The sequence below is a fragment of the Corvus hawaiiensis genome, chromosome 19 (genome assembly GCF_020740725.1).
Source record: "Corvus hawaiiensis isolate bCorHaw1 chromosome 19, bCorHaw1.pri.cur, whole genome shotgun sequence".
Taxonomy (NCBI): Eukaryota; Metazoa; Chordata; class Aves; order Passeriformes; family Corvidae; genus Corvus; species Corvus hawaiiensis.
In genome coordinates, this window is record NC_063231.1 from 4,952,714 (window position 1) to 4,976,499 (window position 23,786).

The 23,786-nt window shown below is 40.2% G+C and overlaps 1 protein-coding gene across 2 annotated transcripts in view; it reads right to left on the reverse strand.

Moving 5' to 3' along the window:
- Nucleotides 1-23,786, reverse strand: part of ANKFN1 (ankyrin repeat and fibronectin type III domain containing 1) — a 121,453-nt gene that overhangs the window by 20,280 nt on the left and 77,387 nt on the right. For both annotated transcript variants that reach the window (XM_048323958.1, XM_048323957.1), the window contains 8 exons: nt 18,247-18,344; nt 17,521-17,611; nt 14,134-14,241; nt 8,226-8,325; nt 6,946-7,078; nt 6,196-6,312; nt 2,737-2,952; nt 492-658 (listed from right to left, as the gene is read on the reverse strand). In XM_048323958.1, coding sequence (XP_048179915.1) covers nt 492-658; nt 2,737-2,952; nt 6,196-6,312; nt 6,946-7,078; nt 8,226-8,325; nt 14,134-14,241; nt 17,521-17,611; nt 18,247-18,344 — 1,030 coding nt within the window. The remainder of the gene's footprint in view (nt 1-491; nt 659-2,736; nt 2,953-6,195; nt 6,313-6,945; nt 7,079-8,225; nt 8,326-14,133; nt 14,242-17,520; nt 17,612-18,246; nt 18,345-23,786) is intronic.

The following is a 23,786-nucleotide window of genomic DNA, read 5'->3' on the forward strand; positions in this document are numbered from 1 at the left end:
CTATGTGTTTGCTATGGTTTAGGGTGGCAAATCAAAGATATCACGCAAGAGAATAAACAGAAAAATCCCCCACACCAACAGCCCATAGTCAGCGAAAATTCACAGAAAGTGTAGCACTGAATCCACTGAAGGCTGTGTTAGGGCTGCAGGCTATGATCTTCTGAACAGGTCATTACCCCTGTGCAGAGCTGGAATAATCATGGAATACCATCCTTAGAAACCAATGGGCCCCTATCCACGTGTTCTGGATAGGCCTTCAGACTGTTGGGAAAACTCAGGTGCACCTGTTTAGCTCAGCACAGATCTCTGGGATGGCACACACTGGAGCCAAACCCTTCTGCCACACACCAGAGCCAAACCTTGCTGCCACCTACAATTTTGCAACAGCAGAATTGCCTTGGCATTAACGCTTGATCAATTGTTTCAAACTTAAAACAACTGTTCTCTCTCTCGATCTGTGTGTGTGTAACCATATCTATATATTCACTTACTCGGAGACGTTGCTGTTGTCTCGGATTTTGACGTGACACAGGACATTGGGCAGCTTCTGCAACACAAGCACTTTGATCTGATCCACAGAACTGCAGAGTTTTAGGTAACCCAGATACAAGCCGGGAGGGAGGCGCTGCTGACTTCGTTTGTGATAGGAAAGTATGTCCTGTTTTAAGGGAAACGGTCCTACATAAAAATCTCATATTTTTTCCACACAAGCAAAAGAGTTTGGGAGAAAAAAGCAACAAAAGTTTTTACAGCCCTCAAATTCAAAAATTTAAATTCAAAGAGCCTTTAAGCACATGCTTAAGTATATGAATAATCTCTGGTAGTTTGGGTGCACTTGGACAACTTCTCACTTAAAGCCATACACAGGATCTCTAAGGTCTCCATGTCATGCAGGAATTGGCTCTGACAACCTGAGGTTTCAATCTTCTGCAACTGTGGTGTTTAAACTGGCTTAAATAACCCCCACCGCTGCCTCCTGTCTGATCATTTCAGTGGTGAGCTGGGTCAGGGAACAGATTCCTCTGAAAAACAACTTGGGAAAAGGAGCAGTTGTTTTTCAGCTGAACAGTTCCCTGGTTCAGGTTTGGTTCGTGGCTACACAGAGGGAGCAGAGCAGCACTGGGGAAGAGCTGGGAGAGAGGGGCTGCAGGAGCCAGGACTGTCCCCAAGGAAATCCTAGCCTACATCTCTCCAAAACCTGCTCTGTATCACCTGCTGTCAACAGGAAGATCTCTGTCAGCACTGGGTTTGGTAGTTTGCAAAATTGAATTAGTGGCAGCATTTTCTGAACAAATATCTTTATCAACAAATAGAGCTTAGAAGAAATTAGTATTGATGGTGAATTTCCTGAAACCAGGAGACATTTTTAGAGCTATGTATAGCAGTCCTCCAAAACTACCTGAAAAATGGTGTCTGCTGCCATCCATCCTGAGAAATGTGTGCTTCTGCAGTGGGTGAGGATTAAGACACCTGGCCCTATGCCTTTACTCTTGGAACCATCAAATTATCTGCCAGTGCTATGCTTGGCTCTGACCAGTGCAATTAGACCCTCATTTTCACAAGCACTTCATGAACAAAATACCCACTCAGTGATTAAACAAGTAATAGAAGAAAGGGTGGGCATTAGATAGGAATGTGTAAACCATTAGGGGAACATTTTTTCCACTAGGATCTCTGTGGAAATCTGATCAGGCCTGTATTTTGCTTTTCCTAGTATAAAACTTTTGCCCAGATTGACAATTTTCTGCACCTTTAACACACTGTAATACATTAAATCTAGCATAGATCAGGTAAGTTTTATTGTCTTTTGGAAATTTTTTAACATTCCTAAAACCTGGTAACATATATTTTGATTGCCTGTCACTTCCTGGTATGAAAAGCAGAATCTCTGCCGAAGAAAGTGCCTCTAATTCAAAAATTAACCACAGCAGCCATCATGTCATGGACGGTGCTAAAGAAGGGACTAAGACAATGACTTATCTTGTATTTTGGGTAACTGTGCAAGAGTTTTAGGGAGATTGGCTGCTGTTGTCTACAGAAAACATGTATTAATCTTAACATGAACTGTCTCTGTTTAATATGAGTTCAGAGATAATTCTTGAAGGGCTGAACCCCCACGTCTCTCAGTGATGGTAGCTGAGCTGAGTGTGCCAAGCAGCTTCTGAGATCAATCCTTACCTTGGCATTTTTCTAATTGCAGGTCTAGGAGCATGTGATGTAGAAATTAAAGGAGGGTTATGGTCAGTAAAGTATTCTTTAGCGACTATACCAGGCTCCAAGGAACCCTGAATCCCACAGAACAAGTTTATTAAGTAGAACAGTAAAGTTTAAAACCTAGCTTTAGTTTTCAGGGTTGGATGGAAAAATCTTACGGAGTGTAGAAATTTTAAGTGTCTGCAGAGGTGCTTAAGAACATCCCAGAGAATTTTAAAGCTTTTTATATCCCTTGCTACAGAATTCCATAGCCTGGTTTCCCGAAATTGATAGAAACAACTATTCTCTGCTAGGACTTTGAAGTAATTTCTTTAGAATCTCATGGATATTTTGCATATTAAGGATGTGATCCCAGACCCACTGGAAGTAATATAAGTCTTTACTCTCAATGAGAGCCTTGCCATTAATTTTATTGGGCACTGGACTAAGGCCTAAAATTCTATGAGACCCTTCCAAAAATCAGGACTCTGGCACAGGCTTTACAAAAGCAAATAACACACAGTAAGAGAAGCAAAGCACTACCTGGATTGTTATAAGCAAGATGTCTAATGCAGTTGGCTCCTCTGGAGTTGAAAGGGATTTCCTCTGGCTCTGTAGTTTGGATACCTGCATCCATTTGCCATTAAAAAATGAGTACAGACTCTCCACTTCTCTTACAGTAACTATCACCATATTGCCATGTCGATCCTTGATTGGCTCATAAAAAACTCTGCCTAAATTGTGAGTTCCCAGCAAATTCTAGAAAACAAATATAAAATGAAAGTTATTTATCACATATCAGGAGAGTGTTGTTTGATACGTAACTTGGGGCTCATTGACATCAGTCCCACTGACTTCACTAAAATTGAGACACATTGTGTTTCTCAAACCCTTGCCTTACAGTCATATCATTTAGTGGCAAAAGGAGAAGTTTTTCCTTAGGTTGTGTTTGTGGATTGACCTGTGGATCCTCTGATGCATTTGGTCCAGTAGTGTTTAGTCCAATGTTTAATGGAGAACATCAGAAAGACTATTATGACCCAATGCCTTTGTAAAAGACTTATTTACTGCAAAGAAATTCACTTATTTGGGCCAAACTTCCTAGTTTTGCCCAGTCATGTAAAGATGAAGGATGCAATTTTTGAAAGCACTCATTGTTGGTCTGCTGGTGATTCCTTTGATTTGGACTTACTTAAGAGCTGGGTCCTTATCTGAACCTTCCCAGAACTAAATGTCAGAGATCATATAAAATTCTTCTTCTTTCCCTGAATCATTCATAACAGATACTTTAAAATGTTTTTTTGCTATGTTCATTAACTATAATCTCCATTCTCTGTTCCCCGTTTTAAAAGTATTCAGACTGTTTTCAGCAACAAAAGCAAGAGACCCTCATGTTTGTGCTGTATGCAAATAGTTCTGGAGCTAAACTGTGGAGTGTGTTTGTGAAGAAGCACAGGATCTGAAGAGACACGGACCCTTTTACTTCAAATACCAAGAATGTGCTAGACAAAACAGCCAGAAACTAACAAAACTACCAGGGAAAAGCTCTCCAGGAAAATATGTGAGGATTAAAGAAAAGTAATTTTACAAGACTCCACATAAAATACATATTTTGGTTAAAATCCCTTTCCTCACACGGTAAGGCATCTGCTTATAGGTGCAAACACACTCAATCCAGTGACCAGCCACTGAAGAGATTCCCAGATGTCTTAAAGAAAAATGCCTAACATTTAAAATATGCTCATTACTTTGTGATTTTTCAAGACATCTACAGTAAGCTGGATAGGGAGAAGGGTAGTTTAAAATGAAAACTCGAATTCACAATGAAGCACATTGTATCTTTAGGGAAGTGCTGTACATTAACTTAATGATGTAAACTGACAGATTATTCTGAAATTAATTATCTGTACTTAGCAGGCAATATTTACTTATCAACTTTAATATTATAAAAATGTTTATAAAATCTTAGTATTCAGCACAGTGACTGGGTTTGGGTAGCATAACTTGTCTGTTTTAGCTTTGTACATCCCCTTCCAGTTCAGATTGTTGGTGTCTACACAGCACCTCTCCTCTGCCTTTTTTAACTGTTCTGCCTTTTGGGGTTTGTCTCCTTCTCTGTCTAACTCTGGGTGTCTTGAGTGTACATTTTGTGCTAATCCCTGTGTCTCCAGCTGGGGCATATCCTGGCAGTTGTCCTTAGCCATCTAATTGTCATATTATCATTGCAGCATGTGAATGTGCCCAGACGAAAACAAACAGTTCTTTACTGTCACTATGTTGTGAATGACATTCCAGCACAGGGAATGGGGGACCTACTAATATCAATATGGGATCGATTCATACCCTAAAAAAAGTTTTGTGTCTGCTTAGCTTGTTACCCCATCACTTGTGCTTTGTTTGCTTTAGTTGTCTAGGGTGACAACAGGCAAAGTTGCAGTCCCTGTTGTCTCTGAATCTACTGATCTAGTCCCTGAGCAGCTGCGTTATCACTGATCTTTTCCATCCTGTCCTAAATTCCTGTGGAGTCAGTCTATTAACTGCCTCAATAAAAAGTATTCAACCATATAAACTTTACTGAGATCCTTCCACTGGCAGATCCCATTAGGCCACACACCATTAGAGGCTGGCAGTTGGGTGACAATCCCTGTGGTCTTCAGGGACCAAGCAAACAGAACAGACATTTAGAGCAATAAATTTGGCAAAACTTCAGCAGAGAAATACACCACATGGGCACATTTGCTGTGTCTGTTTTTCAAGCTCTGCATTTTGCATCTCTGGTAGCAAAGAAAACCACAATGCACTGGGAATGTTGGGTATCTCCCAGTGCAGTATCTGTTAAGGGGATCTGCACAGGGTGGATGGACCTGAGTTAACCAAAGGAATATGTGTTACCTGAGCTGAGCCAACTGCACCAGGGGAATATGCAGCAGATATAATTAAAACTTTCTCTAGTGACAGCTTAAAGGACTGACAAGCAGCTGCTGCTTAACACAGGTGGTCCTCCAATAAATGTGCAGCAGGCTGGCATTGATATATTTTGGGACACTTTGGGGAAATCAGTCCAGACAGGTGGTTGCCCAGGAAGGCTGCTCTCCTGCACAGCATGCTCTGCCAAAAGGTGTGAAACAAACCTCACATGCACGTTGTAAATAATGGCCCCACAGCGTGTGGCTCTCGCAGCTGCTGCAAACCAGGTTATTGTGCTGACACGACCTGTGGGCTGACATGTGGCCAACACAGTGCCCAGCAATTAGGATCTTCAGTGATGCCATGAGTGTACCACAGATTTTCTGGGAAGCTTTGGTGACCTCAACAAAAGGTAGAAGAAGTGAGGCCTGGATATACTTTTTAGGTAACAACAATGCACACAGCTTTTTGAAAATGTATTTTCCCACAAAAGTAACTATTTTAATGAATGTGTCTGCCTGCCATCTAGAGATTTCATGTTGTTGTGAAACCCAGCTTCAAAGCTTTACAATAAAGGTAGAAATGTTCTGCTGGAGAAAGTGTAATTTCTATTTGCATAACAAGTAGTGAATTGAGACACAGAAGGATTTAAGTGACCTGTTCAGTACCACTCAGGTTGCATCTGTAGCAGAGGCTGGAATAGAACAGAGTTTAAATGCTTCATTAATAGATTAATACTTAATAATGAATAAGCCTGTAAGAGGCTTTTGAGCAGCAAATATTAGGATTATAACTCTTGAATTCCCATTCTGCAAACTCACAGGCTTCTCTGTAGTCAATATTTACTGATTTATATCTGTTTGTTTCTTTGTCTGTTTCTTTTGTTCTTTCTTTCTATTGTTTCTTTCCTTTGTTATTCCTACTCTTTACTTTTAACGTAACTCCTTCCCTCCTGGCAGGAGAGGCTCAGTGCTTCATTTCACTGGAGATGATAATGCTGCTCCAAAGAACAGTCCAAGGGACAGCAGGCAGCTCTGTCCCTTGGAGACTGGAAAGCCACTGAGCTAAGAGCCAGAAATATGCCATGGGACCCACCTGTAGCTGTGCTGCTGCTGAAAGCATCTTCTGCCTGGCCTGGAGTGCTGTGGATGAGGACACGGACACAGCCATGTTCTGCCTCAGCCACCTGATGTCATCCCACATGCAAGACAACTGCAAAAACAGATCCACTTCAACCAGTTCTTGTTCTCAGCATTTGCAAAAGCAGAAATGATATTAAAATGCATTTTGGACTTGGAAAAATCAGTAGATATTGCACATTTTGTGTTTCTGCAGATGGCAATCAGCTGCCTGGATAAACATGACACAGATACTGACTCAGACACAGAAGGTGTTCTGTAAACATCATGAACCTGTTTCAGTTGATTTTGGACTATTGTGCAAAACTGATTTACTGTTCTTTGTGGTATAAAAAAGTAATGTGAAGACAACTTCAGTGATGGCACAACCACAATACCAAAGTTAAAACCCCTGGTTATTTCTTTAGGCTCTTGCTCTAAATGTCCCTAAAACCTTTATGTACCCACATAAAAGTCACTCATATAGGATCATACATTAAGAGTTAATTGTGTCACTATCAGTGGCCCAGTCAGGATTTAATCCACATGAATGGTTTGTAGAAATTGCATTTAACATGATAAATTTAAATGATAAATTAAGTGATAAAGCACTTAATCATTCAGCTTTTTAATGACATAATTTCATACATTCAGAGTGATGAGCAAAACCTAAGCATTGCTAGCAACAAATTCGCAGAAGCAATAGATGAAATTAGACTCCCTTTACCTTTGTGAACCACAGGAAATCCTGCATAACTGAACTACTGTGAGAGTCATCGATTTCCACAATTGGGATTTGATCTTCATTGGTAACTAGCAAATTGTCTTTGTAAAAAAGTATAACAGATAAGTAGAGTCCCCTAAAGAGAGAAGGAAATACTATCAAACACCTTTCATGTCTACTCACATCCATGCCAAATTTAGTCAAAGAATCATAGGTGTTAAGTTCTGAGGAGACAAAGTAAATCATCTTGTCTAAAGTTCTGTGTAACATAGGTGCAACTTCAGTCAGTGAGTTCTGAAAAATATATGGGAAGTTTATCACTTTAGATGATGTGAGACTACATGAATCTAAGAGATTATGGATCTGTGCAAGTCATGGACATCAGTTTTAGTGAGAATTTTGCCAGAGTACACAGTACACAATGGAGGCTTTATGCCTTTTAGAAATCAGAAATTTTACTAAAACTTATCATTAACGTGCTTAGTTCTGCCCTCCTTTACTTCAGAGCAAATCTGAGGTAACTCGATTGAAATCAGGTGGATTATTATGGATTTACATTGGTATAATTGAGTGTAATCTGGCCAACGTATCTGCAAACCTATTTATAGAGATCATTCCTTTCAATATTTACCCCCGCAATTAGTTACATATGTTAAGTAGTTACTGCAGGGAATTTAAAGACTCTGGAGAGCTCTTCTGAAAGAATTAAACTCTTACCAAAATACAAAGAAGAAAAAGCAAACTGAACACTCCTGGCAATGAAAGAAGAAATAATCCAGAATAAGCAACTTCCATTTGCTAAAACAAATTGTCAGGGCTGAGGGTTGGGTTACAGTGGGCTGCAAACCCAGCTGAGGATGTCAGAGAGTTCTCTGTGTGGGGCTTGTTGCCAGTGGACTATTCAAATGTCATCTGAGCTCTGTGCTTTATATTATGAATGAATAAATGTTGTAGTTTCATTAATGAGCAGCAACAGAGGTGGTGCTTTCAAACAGCTCAGTAGATGCACTTTGGGTTTGCGCAGAATATTTCACTCTGTTACAATTTGAATCCATTTCCAAAAGTAACATGGAAAAAATTCTATTGATTTCAGTAGGAGCTGGAGCATTATTTTACTGTCAGCTGCACCATCTTACACATCTGTGATTTTATCACTTCATTCTGACCAATTGCTGTCTCATCAGTAGTGACATATTCACACATATTGCTAAGGTGCTTTTCTCTAATACAGAACAACAACTGCTGAAATTCAGAATGTCTTGAACATAGAAGGAATGACGAACCTTTTCAGAGTCTTCACAAACTTGTTTGATGAATGGAAAAGATGCTTCAGGCTTCTGGAAACTGATTGCTTGCGACCAGCATTTTGTAATTTAGAACTTTCTGAAATGGCAAAAAGAAGCAAACCAAAACCAGCTCTTAAATTTCAGTTAGTGTGTCATAAAAAACCCTGTGTTTCTTGAACCACAGTACTAAATTTCAGTCAGTGCCCATTACATTCCTTTCAAAAGACAACATTTAGAAAGATGCTCAAATGCAACCCTTTGATGGTGTTTTCATTAACTTAGTGATACATAGCAGCAGACAATTTCCTTACTTGCTGCAAACTCAGACAAGATAAAGCTGTTTTGCTCCAAGGCAAGCTTGAACCAGCACTACACACTCTTAATGCTCAGAATGGATGGGAGTTTTGCAAGTGGTCTCAAAAGCCCAAGAAGGGATTTGAATCATCAGCCAACATTTGAAGGTGTTGTAAGTTCTAAATTTCTTACCACATGTAGCTTCAGCTTCTAAGAAGTGAATAATTGGTGCCCTGGCTGTCACTGACATCCCAGCATCACCAGTGTAACCTAAGGAAAAGCTTTAAGGAGACAAGATTGACCCTCATCTTTCTCTGTGTCACATTAAATGCATTTGATTTTGCTTGGAATTTTTTTCTCCATCACAACAAATTCCACTCATGTATTGCCTTAGAGCTTTCACAATTACCTTTGCTCCATAGTAACCTGGAGTCCAAGGAAGAGGTGTTAAACTCTTTTGTTCACTTCATGTCAAAGCTGAGACCTGCTGTGTGCCTGCCAGCATCTCTGGGCCAGCTCTTCAATAGAAGAATTTTATAAATTCAAATATTGTCCCAATGTTCTAAGAAAATATTGTTAAATTTTTATATGTTGCATTCTCTTTCACATTGATGAATTTGACTTAATATCTTTCTTTCTCTCATGCATGGTCTTGTGAGTCAAGGAAATATCTTCACATGGGAATTGAAAGCCATGAGTTCTGTGTAACAGCTGTGAACACCTGTGTGCCTGTGAGCAGGTTTGGAGGGGACACCAAGAGATGGCAATCAGGGACATGCAGGACTTTATAATGTACTGGCAGTTGTTGTTCACATCTGGATTTGAAAGCAATGGGCACTTAACACTGTTTGGGTTTGGTTTTGTTTTTTGTAATGTCTGTCCTGTTTCATGCTGTTGTAAGAGAAACAGCAGAAATACTTAGTTTGAAAAATAGAGTTAATTCTTCAGGTATTTCCTGTGATACAAAAAGAAAGACAAAATGAAAATGTAACTGCACAAGTGCATCTCAGTTTTCCAGGATGTGACTATTTATTTGGGTGAAGCATGGATCCCCATCCAGACTGAAGTGTAAAACATTTTGAGGGACACCCTTCTCCAGTAGGAAAAAAACATGACTCATGAAGAGCCTCTTACTGAAAGCTGCTGATCGTCTGCTTAGGTGTTCTCAGAGTATTTCCCACTTACCTCTGGTGCAGAATAGGAGGAGCCTGTCTGTGTCTCCCTAGTGAGTTCTAATGCTGAACATTTGAAGAACATCTAAATTTGCTGTTGTCAAAACCCCATCTGTGGAAGTGCTCGGCATATCTTTAAATGCTGAATAAATTTGCACCACGATTGGCACATTGAAAGCCCCAGCAAGCAGACACATTGTTAGCAATAATTACTGCTCTGTGGAACAGTGAGTACAAAGAGAGCAAGGTTCTTTTGGGGGTGAAATCATACAGTTCAGATGTATGAGACTTATTAGATCATCAAATCCATTGTCTTTCCAGTGCAAACTTGTTCTCCATGGCATATTCTCCAATGCACTCTTCAGCTTAAACAGACTCATCCAAATCCATGATTCCTCCTTTGCTTTCTTTTCCTTCTAAAAATATTCATTTGTATTTCTATCCATATCTCCTCAGATAACTGTTATTTTACTGTGAACCTTTTTCAGTGTATTGTAGCAATGTCAACCAAATGCTACATGAAAACTCCTGACTTACTGTTTCCTTTTTCCAAGGTTAAGACCAATTTAGGAATATAAACTTCATTCTAATTATTTTCTTCTGTATTTCCTCCATCTATGCAGAGGGAATGGAGGAGGAAATTGCTGAAGGCAAAGCAACATAATTCTGTATAAAACACCCAGAGACTGCAGCATTAAAATAAGAGGGCACATTACAAGTGAAATGTATGTTATTGGTCTATTCAGTGGTTTGGGTTTAGTCCACAGATTTGCAGAACCCAACAGCAAAAGAAGTAATGTAAAACTAGATGGAGATTGTGAACTCCCCTACATTGCTATTTGCTTTTGGTTTACAGTATTGTGTATCTAGAAGCCAGAAAACATGGAGCTGAAATTAGAGGATAATTTGGATCTGCAGGAAATGGAACTTTGTCTGTTACTTAATTAACTAATAAATAACATAGAGGAACTTTCATGGAAAAGCACCAGTAGCAACACAGTGAGTTTATATTAACAGATGATAACTGAGCTGTGAGCTCTTTTAATAGAAGCCTGGGAGTGAACCCATAGCAGCCAAGATAGGAGAATTTCCAGTGTTTAGATTTAGATTAGAAGCATTCAAACCTGGACTGAAATAGGCAATTAAATAGAAAGGTGTATTTATGACACTGTCAACCTTTCTCTTCAAAGGTAGAGGGTTTATAAATATTTCTTTGCAGTTTTTTACGTAAATACAACCCATACTTAAAAGCAACCTCTTGGAAGAACAAGAACCAAGTTTCCCCCTCAAGCTCGTGTGCATCTGGGGTCTCTTCTTAAATTCCCAACCTGAACTTCTCAGTCTATAGCTTGGTTCTCAAGTCTACTTTTGTATTGTATTCTCACAAAGAATTATAAGTTAAACATCTTAAATGCCCTATGGAATCAGTGATCCCTCTCTTTGCTAAATGCAATTAAAACTATATGCTCTGCTTGTGAATCAAACTAAAATGAGAACATTTTTATTTCACCTCTGACTTGTCTGGTAAAATACATTTCAACTGAATTTCAGAAGGAAAATATCTGGTAAGAATTCTACTGAAGAGTTGGGTTCATTTCTTAATGAAGCATCACACAATTACTTAATCCACTCTGAATTGTTTAGAAAGAGAGATCTACAAGAAAAAATACTTAAAAATATGTATTTGAAGTGTTGCCAGGACACGCAATTGTAGTAACTCAGTTATGATAGTCTGTAGCATGGTATTATGAAGACAAATGGATGACTGTTATTTGTAATCATCAGGGTTTTCCAGAAGATTAAACATATGAAAGCAAAGCTTCCTAAGTAATTCCCAACGAGATTTCATCATATCGCAGAGCAGGTTCAAAAGCAACAGCTGATCTAATTCCAAAAGCTCTTAAACTCACTGTACATTCCAGTGTATTCTTCCTGGTATTTTTGTAAGCTTGTTTTCTCCAGCCCCTGCAATGCAAAGCACAGGGCGAAAGGCAGAGTCTGAATGAACAGACTTGGGCAAAGGATCTGCCTGGAATGTGGGCAATGTCCCCTCCCAGATCCCGCAGGAGTGCACAGCCTTGCTCCTCCAGCCCCTCTCAGTTCTGAGGCTTTTGCCTGCTTTGTTCAGGTAATCTCAGACCTTTTAGATTGATTACCCTCAGTTTTTTTCACCTTCCTTTCACTTGTCCTGCACTCTGCTTGAGCCAACCTGAGCAGCTTGAGCGGGACATCCCATATAAGAGCCACTGTGGGAACGGTCAAGGTGCCTGGACACCAGGTTTGATCCCAGCTCTGTTCTCACTGAGCTCTAATTCCTGCAGAGCCTGATTCTGCTCTCACAGCTCATCAGTGGTTGTAGGCAGATTCAAGGATCTTCCTCAAACAATGTTTAGCTGTTTACTCTACAACAAATGGAACAAACAGAGGTCACAAGATTGGCATTAACCAGTGTGGTAAAGGGAATCATGGCAAAGAACAGAAAAATCCCTGGGCGGGTCCTCAGTCTGTGTGTAACAGCAGGGCCATGCTGATTTCCATCCCGTCAGTCAATCATGCTAATTTACATTAATTAAGAATAGAGATCAAGCCTCTGTATTACATGAAGTGAAAGCTGTTACTTAAGGTTTTCATATACAGCAGTTTATCTCAGATCCTTGATCAAGCTCCTCAGATTCCACTGAGGTTGATAAATATCAGAATAAAATTTCTGAGCCAAAGTGATGTCATAATTCTTACTTTTCCTGCAAATTTTGTTTTGATTCCTCACCAAATTAGTGAAATAAAAGGGATTGACATCATCATATATTTAAGGCAAGTTCCAAAAGTTCTCCTGTGATGATGCCATCCTGATTTATCCAAAATATACTACTGTGTAATGCTAGCATTACAAGCAATTATGAGATTTTTATTTGGTTGGAGGCAAGGGTGTTGCTCAGGCTGACTCCACAGTGTGATACTGCCCCATGTGAGGTCCCACAGCCTTTCAGGCATAGAAGAAAATGTTCTGAGCTAAACACATTTTCTGTATTGTTGTTATTTATTATTCAAGGAAAAGGTGTTAGGAAATCAACAATGGAGTTGTCTGTGCTCAGTTTTGAGACTGGGGTTAATTTAAGGAGAAGTGGAATTTTATAAGAACCAGGCACTGGTGTCAGATTCTCAAAAGGAGGGGTTTTCTGCATGATGTTTATAACTACTTCTGTTCTGGACTGCTATGTCAGTAAAACAATTTATACTAAGAGTATTTTCAGATGTTCCATCACTTACTTCCTGTTGACTGGGAAGGTGGCCTGAAAGACCTGAGATAGGCACTAACTCCAGAAAGAAAAAACTGTACCACAAAAAAAGCCTTCTTTAATAGCATGAGAAGCCATGTAAGAGATAGAATACATCATCTGTATTTTCAGTATCAAGACCACCTGCAAGTGATAATGCTTGCATGAATTTTAATTAGAGAAACAACATTTTCTTGCAATATCTCCTTTCCCTTTCCAAGCACCATAGAGGAATAGTTTAAGTTGCTATGGTTACAATGAGTTGTGGCAGACCGTGGATCATTGTGATGGTGACAAATATGCACATAAGGAACAAAGGCTGCATCTTTTCATTTCAGCCAGATGATTTTAGCTCTAAGTATTTCTATGATTTTAAATCAATTGATGCAACTTGACATAGCAGTCAAACTAGGTGAAGAAAAATGAAAACTTCATGATAGTTTAACTTTTCAGTTTAAAATAAGTCCCTTTGCAATGAAGCATTATTCCAGTTAGAAGTTTATTTTAAGAAAATAAATAGTACTTTTCAACAACCCATATAGAACAGGAGTTTTTATATATGCTCCAAAAAGAATGCCAAGCTGTTGCCTTGGCTCTTGAGCTATTAAAGGCACAGTCTGTTTCTCATGAATGAAGATTGGCTGAGATTTGAACTCTCTCCCAGTTTTGATCCAGTCTGTTTTGAAATGTAGCAATCTTATCTTCCCACTGCATTGTGCAAGTATTTTTCATTATGGATTGGCATGACATCCACTTAGTGTCTTCCATTTGGAGGCAGCCAATCCCCTCTTTTGATCCAAACCAGTTGTTAACTGTCTAAAGTATTTCTTTATATGAAAAATTAAAAAAAAATCCTTGAAACATTTTAGTGGAATCCTGTGTGAAACTAATTTGCAGGGAAAAACAAATCAATAGGTGTGTAGGGTATGGAGGGAGAAAGACTGTGCCTGTCTGTGTGCACATTGTAGCTTTCAGATGTTTTCATCCAACTAATTTCAAGGGTTAAGAGCAAGATAGTGTGCTAAAGTGATTCCAGATGGGCCAATATTAATATCTTTCTTTTCCTGATGAATGAGAAGGTATGACCTAGTTAGAAAACTGCTAAAATTACAGGCGCCACAGAGGCTTCAGCTGGTGCCCTACCACATAGATATTTATCCTTACCTCTGCAATTATAGTGCTGATGAGCTGCTCGAACCTGCTGAAGGAGGTGTTCCAGGGCCTCAGTGTGTCCCCTGTGCCGAGGCTCTCTTCCACTGCAGTCTTTCCAGTCTATTGAACAAAGGAAATAACAGAAATGAAACACAAAGGTGCAGGAGAGGGTCTAAAAATATTTTCTTGCCTCTGGTACTTCTCGGCTCTAGAGGAGTTTTACATCTCGGCAGGCAGGAGCCGTTTTTAAGTCTGTTGTTACTTGTACGTTGAGTTTTCTTTGCCTTGTGCCAACTGGGTAATTAATCATCATGATTATTAACAAAGCTGACAACCAGCTCTGAGAAGCTCCTGTAGTGACTGACTTGACAATGGCTGTTTCTCTTCATGAATGGGCTCTGGTGCTGCAGTCAGGACTGCTCTCAGCCTGTCCTGACACTCAGCCCCTCACCAAGATCCCACAATGCTCCTTCTGCCACTCCTTCCAACACCAGGAGGCTCCACAACTCGCCTGCAGTTCTGCAAAGCAGAAAATGAACATCTTCCGACACCCAGAGCTTGCCCTATAGCCACAGAAACCTACTTGGAGTAAAATCACTTCTGGAGATCTGCTCCCAGCAGAGGCCTGAACAACTCTGGCAGTTCCTGCCCTGGAGTCCACGGGCTGCTCAGCACTGCACTCCTGAGGCAAAAACCTGCTGTGTCTGTCCCACACATCTTCAGCCTCCAAAAGGCTTTGTTTTCACTCACTTGCTGCTAATGACAATCTCAGCCTTCATTTTAGAAAAACAAACTCATCACAAATAGGAAGAAGAAACTGTGTGTATCAGAAAGGAGCTCTTTAATTCCAGACTTGGCTATTTTCATACTTTGATTATAATGAGAAAAGTGCATTGCGCCCGTTTCCTGGCCCAAAGGAATGGTGGATCAAGGTATTAAGAGATCTGTCTGCACAGGAGACATGCTCCCATCTTGCTGGCACAGAGGCCGTGTATGTACTCACAGCCACCAGCAGTTTGCTCACTCACTAAATATACAGATCCAGTTTCTAGTGCAAGTTTGGAGACAAGCATTCCTTCCAATGGGCTCACTACGCCAGGGATATAAATACCTGTTTATTTACATTTAGTGTAGCTGCCAGAGTAAGCCCCATGAAAGGCTGGAAAGAGAAGACATTTGGTATCCTGATAGCGTGTGGTCAGTGTGACAGCTGCAGAGGGGCTGTCCGGTGTGCTTTGTTCTAATGCAGACATCAGGGCCAGCTGCATTTACTGCTCTGTGTGGGGAAAATGTCCTTAGATCTCCTGTGAGCAGCCAGGAGGGACCAACTGGAACTCACCAAAGTGCTTTGGTGTTTTCAGGTAGAGTTTCAAACAACCTCGTGATTTCTCTATCCCAGTGTTTCCAAACATTTTGAACCTCCAGATTGCTGACTACCTTAAAAATGACAGAGAAACCAGACCAGCTTCCCTCATTGTCCATCACTCACCTGCTAATGAATAAACCTAGAAATGTTTCTGTCTGCTGGGATTTCACAGAGCAGTTGCACAACGTTGGCCACCACTTTCCAGGCTGCTGCTGTGTGCGGGGGAAACAGGAGGACGCTGGCAAGCGCTCACTGGCATCATACACAGACACATCTCCAAGGGTGTCACCAGCCTTTGATGCTCTAGGATTGGACTGTATCAGCATCAGGCCCTGAATCTTTCCTTTCCCTTGCATATTCTTCTGGCTGCTGTTACAGACAACTGTAGAGCATTAATGTATTCTCATTTAAGTTTTAGCTTAGGGCCATATTTTGTTTTACAACACTGGTGTAATGTCAGCTTGCTGCCTCCCTGCCAAGCACAAATCTGCTAGTTTTCCAAAGCAGTGGTGAAGGCAGTCATGTGAATAAGGGAGTTCTGCCTCCAGTAACTGCAATGGTAAATAACATCTTGTCTCTCTAATGTGAGTATTATTTAATGAAAAGGTTTGCATTTAGGCTCTGCTGGTCTTACTGTAAAGCTTAAGCACATGACCCTAGACCCAGCAATTCCAGAACTTTCTGTACTCTAACACCCTGAGACAAGGGGAATGAACAGAATTCTCTCCACAGCTTTTGTGCTGATCCACTGAAATCTGCAGGAAGATTTCCCTCGCACCCCAAAACTTTGGAACTGGCACATAATGTCAGATGTTAGGAGGTTAGTAGCAGGGGGCTATAAAAAGGGAAGAGAATGCAATATGCTCAAAGCAAAATTCACATCATACAAAGCTGCAGTCTTAAATACCACCTGTCTTGCCAGGAGTGCTCCTTCTTTGGGGATTTTTGGCTGAATAACTAGCAGCTACTGTGAAAGAATCTTTCCCCCAGCTGATGTAAATTTTGGGTTTGTGAGGCCAAGTTCTGTGTAGTTACACCTGGCTATAGTCAAGGTAATTGCACATCACCAAGTTACTCAGTTATCCACAGTATCTTTTTCCCATGATTGTAGCCCATTTTTGTTCTATAGCAGAATATTTCTTTAGCCTAGTTCTGGTATTGTTCTGGAGAAAACACAAGAAAAAAATTGAAGCAAAATGAGACAATGGTAATGCAAGAGCCTTATTTATCCAACCCTCTCCATTATGACTACTGAGAGTAGGTACAGCTTGTTATATTTTCTCACATTAGCATGAAAGGTTATTAAATTGCTACATTAGCCTAATAAAAACTAGTGTTAATGCAATAAAAAGAAGAGTCCCACTTTACTGTGTTAATCAATACAAGGGGAGCTGTAATACACTGAGCCACTTTGGCAGGCAACACTAAGTCTGGAAAAGCAATTAACAATACAATGTGATTGTAATAGATTAAAAATTACAAATGACAGATCACAGCCCTAATGGAGTCTGAGAAAACCTTTCAGAGGTTGGAAAAGGAAGAAAGGCTTTTGGACATTTCTGGAACATTTATAGGCTACATCCTACCACCATGTGTGTCCACACTGGAGTATTTTATGTACAGAATGCTATAAGAATGGTCCAGTGAATGGGATCTGTAGTGCTACAAGGTAAAGCATAAAATGACATGAGATGCATGTAAGTGTTTTGCTTCTAGCAGCTCAGAATCAGGTTTTGATCCATTCATGTACCGAAAAAGGAAGTTCCATATATCAGAACTCTCCTAAGAGAAATGAAGATTAAAATATTTCTCATTTTTTTAAGTGTTAATGGCTAGACAACAATGTTCTGTCAAAGGACTGGAGAAGAATAAAAGCTGAGACATAAATACACATATATTGTAATTTTGCTTTTTTTGGGGGCATTGGAAGGAGTTGAGTTTTATTATTAATTTCACTCCTAGATGACGTGACAATTACTTCATGAACTCCAACATCACTAAGCAAACTGGGAGGGCAGACAAACCCAACCTACTTGAAGGAGAAGCATATTCAGGAGTAGAATTGCGTGGAGGTCCCCATCCTCTCATGTTGTATGCTGAGACACGGACATAATACCTCTGGCCCTGCAAATGGAAACAACTGGAGTCAAAACTATCACTGGATTCAAAATCTTGGCTGTAACAACTGCAAAGCAGTCCCTCACAAAGATTTTTTTCAGTGAGAAACTTAAATAGCTTTAATAATTTAAATGCACCATGATAGATTGAAACATACTACAAAGATTTAAGGACAAAGTTTGAGACCCAGTTCTGTTTGGTATAAAAGAGATATACAAAGAGATATAAATAAATAAGAGATAGAAACAAAAATGAGAATGATCGATATCCACATGTACATTCCTGGAAGAAGGAGAATAGATAGAGTTGTTAATTGAGGGATGGGTCATCAGAGTCAGGTCTAGATTTCTCAAGAGCCTATGATCTGCACTGATTATCCCATGATCCAGAAAACAGCAGTTTTTGCTCCAGTCTTTCCTAATTTCCCCTGAGAATGGTAACTCAAAAAATGGTTCATGCTGTCTATTCCTTTGTGACTTTTGGATTATGGCTACCAGACACATCACGCTCAATCACTGGAACATGCTGCTACAAGACAGGCTCTGCAGTGATTTCCAAGGGGCGCTGATGCAAATTCTCGTGTCTTTGTATCACTGCGGGGACTAGGCCATCAAGGTCTAAATGAGTCCTCTGGCACTCACCGTCCTGAGACCTGTGATGGAGCACCTCAAAGAGTGAAGATTATCCATAATTATTTCACCAGCCAAAGGAGAAAAGTCTTCTGCAGAGCTCCATTCCACTAGGGAACAAATAGCATGAGAAAATCAAGTCAAGTACCAGTCCAAGCAAAGAAGTCAAAGGCCTTGAATCACTCACAGGTTAACTTTTCTCCTAGCAGTTTCCCAGTCCATGTGGATAATAAAAGTCACATTTAACAGTAATGTTTCGCAAATACACAGTAATTAAATTATATCTCTGTGTATGGGAGACAAAACCAAAATATTGTTCAAAAGCTTTTCAGGAAAGAATGCTTAAAAATAGACTGCAATACAAATTCCTTTGAGTCACCATTGCCCTCATTTAAACAATTTCCTTTTAAAGAAAGAGAAGTAGTGGAAAAGAGAAGGTGAAGGAATTGGACCTGTTAATGCCATTTGGCAGTTTATACATCCTAACCAACGAAAAGCAGTGGCTTGCATTGGATCTGCATAGGTGGGCATGGGCAGAGTCCTTTTGGCTCCTCAGGACCACAAAACTTTCATCACCTACCCTTGGCTAATTTGGATAGAAATATTCTCTTTGGACCAGGCACTCACTGGAGCCTAATGGTTGGTTTCAGTGGGTTCTGGCTCTCCCGGCCAGGCCTGCTGTTGCTGTGGTCATGGCAATTACAGAGCTCCACCAGGACCTGTTAAGCTGAATCCACTTTTGGATGGATTTAAGTGCTGCTGGGCTGACAGACATGTCAGCCCAGCACTCCCATCTTTCCTTCAGCCCAAATTGTGATGGGCACCTTCACCAAAGTGCTCAATGTCACTCCCATTCCTGTTGAGCACAGGGGTTATGTAATCAGCAGTCCTGCTGTCCATATTCCTCCTCAGTACTTGCAAAAATTATTGTGCACATAAAATAGTATTGAGCAGACCATGAAAAACTACTGGATGATTTAAAAAAAGGAGTATATGCAAGTGAGGAACAGATGGCTGCAGGTAGGAAACTAGCCTTTTTTCTTAAATTATTCCTTATTAATGGAGGGTGCCATCCTGGTTAATCCTGGAGTCCTGCCTCTGGGATTTAGTGACTTGTACCTTCAGATTCAAACTTCCAGGAAAATCTATAAAACCATAGTGAAATTAATCTATTGAATTATTCTACAGTAGAAACTGGGAAATCTCATCAATTTCCTGGATTTACACCAAAGACTTCAATATAAAGCTTTCCTTTATTTCCTAAAAACCATTCACAGAATAGTTTTTAGACACTTTGTTTGTATATTCATTAGTATTGGAGTTGATAATTTAGAAGAGATCAGAGGATATAGGTATCCTAATTTCAGCATGTAGAATTTTCATCTTCTGGCAGTGTCATACTGGTATTTTCACATTAAAAGAAAACGGCTTCAGAGAATTTCTTTCTCAGCATATACAACATTTAACTGACAACATATTTTTCTAAAACAGCATGATACCAAGTATCAATACCATAACTCATTTTCCCCTTCTCCCCTAATCGCTCCTTTTCTATGATTGCATTTTGTGAATGCACAGCATGTTCTGCAACATTTTTGTGTTTGCTCCAATGAAAAGAAGATTGGTTTTTTATATTCTTGTTGAATTTTTTTCACGGTGTATTTTTCTAGTTTTCCATGGGTTTTAAATACCTAATTACTGCCACCTTTAGTGGAAGCTATCTCTACACATTAGTAGGAAAATGTAGAGACTGTTGCAGTACCATATTGTAGGGTTTTGTTGACAGTTTAATTATGGGAATACTTAAAAGTAACATTGAACTTGATGGCCTGTCAGAGTGTCCATTGTAAACCATGATTTTCAAGGTTTCTAGCTCCACTTGTGTTAAATCACTGCAGACACTGTGCTGAACACTTAGATGTGTTTTCTGTTTTCCAGAAGGAGAAACCAGGAGAAACCCTGTTCAAACTGCTGAACACGTTGTTGACAGGCTTCCAGCCATTTTAGACACCATTTTTCTTTTCAAGGATTCATGTCAAGCTAGAAAGTGTCCCTCAGGACAGATTCTGCCAGCAAATCCTGCCTTCTTTGGAATCCCCAGGCATGCCTGAGTGTCCTGGTCCAAGAGAGGGGAAGTGGTTGGGTCGCACTTCAGGCAGCACAAAGCAAAAGCCAAGGGTGAGAGAAGTAGCTCTAAGCTGCTTTTGAGCTTCCCAAATTTTTAACTGTTCTATGGACTGGAGGCTGCCCAGACATAAACTGGTACTTCAAGAGGCATATTTAAATTTGGGTAGCTTACACAAATAAACATTGCAGCCCCGTCCTTGATGTGGATCCCCTTCCACTTGCATTTGGCATTTAGGGGAGCACTCCCAATATTTAGAGATGCTGGCACACTGTCTGAAGAGGAGTTAATGCCTTAATCTGAGCAGGATTGCAATCCTACCTGTCTGCAAGCCTGTGGCCAGCAGGAACACCACAATACTGGTAGTTGTGACATAGCAACAGCATGGCAGCTTGTTCTCAGAAATAATCAAAGGCTGCTGAGTTCAGAGAGAGATGCTGAGTTTCTAAGGGGAGAACAGGCTGACATGGCCCTCAAAGCCATCTCAGGAGCAGCAGGGAAGTTTGTGAGGTTTTGTGATAGTAAAAGGGCTTTGCTCTGATCTTCCAGGGCAAACTGCTGCCCCAGCTCATGTCAGTGAACTCCTGTGTGCTGGGTGACACTGGGATGTCCCAGCCCCTTGAGGGACAGCAACTCCCTTGGGAGAGTGACCGAGTGCTCATCCTGTCACGAGGTGCCGAGGGTGCACCCCTGGGTGCCCCCTGGTCCCCCCACCATCCCATCCTTCGCTGGCTGCCAGGCTTAGGCTCAACTGTGCTTCTCCTTATGCAGCCACCAATGACAGCATTTTGCTTTTTTTTGGCTTAGCCGGTGGTGGCTGAGCCCCATGGAATTGAAAACACAGAATATGATATTAGCCTGTGGTTTAGGTTATGGTTATCATGGTTGAGAATCCCCCTATTAAAGGATATTTATCTAACAAGATGGTGTATCCAAAGTTACTCAAAACTTAATTTTCAAATATATTTATTTAAAAACCTCACTTTTGGAAAAAAACCCGTCCCCCAGTTTCAATAAAAATTTCCATAACTGAAAAATAAATATTTTTTCAACAGCTGTGTTGGAATAGTGCCTTCTTTTTCCCCTCATTTCAAAGTATATCTGTCATAAAGAAACTCATAACAAGTTTTGGAATTTTCTTGCTTACTTATAATTTTAAAAAACGTTTTTTCTCCCATGATTTTACCAACTCAAGTGAGAAGAAGATGACATGATACAGCTTTAAATATATGCAAATCAATGGAAATAATTTATCACTTAGGTTTATATCTCCTGCTCTGCATTTCCAGATTTCAGCTCTCTACTGTAATGGTCATCTAAAAATAATACATTATGTTCTGCTATACTGATTAATTGGGTTAGAAATCTCCTAGGAGGATGTGGATACCAGTTTTCCTCTTTTATAGATGTGAAAATGAAGTAAGGAGAGGTAGAGCATCTTGTTCAGTCAACAGGCCCCAAAACAAGGGGCAAAATCCATGTATTAGGCTGGTGTTGCTCCCACTGCCTGGTTTGTGGGATATCTGCAGCTCTTCCTGGTACCAATACAAAGCTACTCACCCACGGTGTTTCCCTGGTGATCAGCCTGGACCTAAAAATTATGTAATTTGTGCATGAGCAACCCATCATGAAGATCTAGCTAAATCTTTGCCTCCATTGTGAGAGAGACAGTGCTGGAAGAGAGCAGACAGAAATTACCAATCATTTGTGTCATGCTGAAGTTCTTGGGACTTTAAGAAAGAACAAAAGGCTGCCTCACCTCAGCACCTAAATGCTGAATTATAAACATGCTCAAGTATAGAAAGCTGAGGATGAAGAGGGTCCTTTATAAGAGCCCAGGAACAGAAGCTGGTCTTGTAGACTGAACCAGCTGTGCTGTAAAGGACCTGAAAGCTGTTGGGTGAATTAAGGATGGAGCATGTTCCAGTCCTGTTCTGAACACCCCAAAGGGCTGCTTTGTTGTGAACGCTGAATGTCTTTGCTGTTGCGGCTTTCCATCTGACACTTCATGTTATGTCAGAGCAGGGCTTTTTTGTGTGTTTAATATATTGGTGACTATGTGTTTTAATGAAGGTGCCCTGTATTCCAGAGCTAGCAAATGCACGATGTGTTGCTGCGGTCGCCAAGATAAGTAGTAATTTTTAAATAAACAGCAGTATAAACAGTTACATAAAACTCATGTAAATTGCTGGCACATAATTTTAGACTGGCTTAAGTTATGTAACTTACTTGTGGCCAAGTTGTTTTTTTTTTTTTATTTTTAAATACTCAATTCACGCGCTTTAAAATAAAGGGAGAAGTTTATTTTCACCTGTTTCTTTTCCACTCACAACCTTTCTGTTATACTGAGCATGCCTTTAACAGCTTATCAGAGAGATGGACAGACAGATAAAAGTCAAAGGGAAGGCACAAAACACCTCCTGACCCTATTATAGATTCATTCAGGAAAGCACCTTCTCCTGAGTCAAGTAAATAGCCTGAGCCACAGTAGAATTTGTCTCTTCTCTTGACATTTGTTTTTGCTTGCATTTAAATTACTCTCTGAACTGCTGAGTAGATTAATTACACCGAGGGACAGGAGTTCTGTTTCTGCTTGTTGGGGTCTGCAGAGTAGTATATGGAGCTGGAATTCTGGATTTCATTCCTGCATGTGCTACTGACTTGCTGAGTGACCTTGGGCAGTGCATTCTGCCACTCTGGCTTTTAAGGCAGGCTTGACCAGCAAAGGTTCTGTCTCATTCCCTTCCTCCCATATCCAGGGCCTGGGCTGATGGTGGTCTTATCTTGTGTTTCCAAGGGCCTCCAAACAAATAATTGTGTTATTTATTAGCTTCCTTTGAATTATAAAACTGACAGAGAGAACATCCAGAAACCACTTCATGCCATTCTTTTCTGCTTACTGATCTTGATGAAAAAATTTTACTGATTTGCTCTCATAATGCCTTAGCAGCTGATTTAAGGACATTAAACACTGCCATTCATATGAATAAAATCAGGATGAAAGACCCTAAACAAGTATTTATAAAACAAGTGAAGAGACCCAAACAGTAGTGAAAAGCTGGAATCTGTTGGTGTAGAGCGTCACCAGCTCTGATGGACAACACAGTTTGCAGTATTTGGTCAGCTCCTCCTTGCTGTCTTCAACTGTTCTTTCCAGCCTGATTTAAGAAAGGAACCCAATTTTTTCAGATTTTCAGTTCAGGCTGTGATCATGCCTCTCTCATGTTTGGATATCATCCAAGAAATGATAGGAGAAAGACATTATACCAGCTGTAGGGACTACTGATAGCATAATGCTTCCATTAGGAGAAAAACAAATGTTTGCCACTGAGCAGTTTGTACAAACACAGAAGTTAGAACACAGTCATGGCCTGGGACTTGGATTTCTAGGTACAACTTAAATTAAAACCTGAACTCCAAATACTAG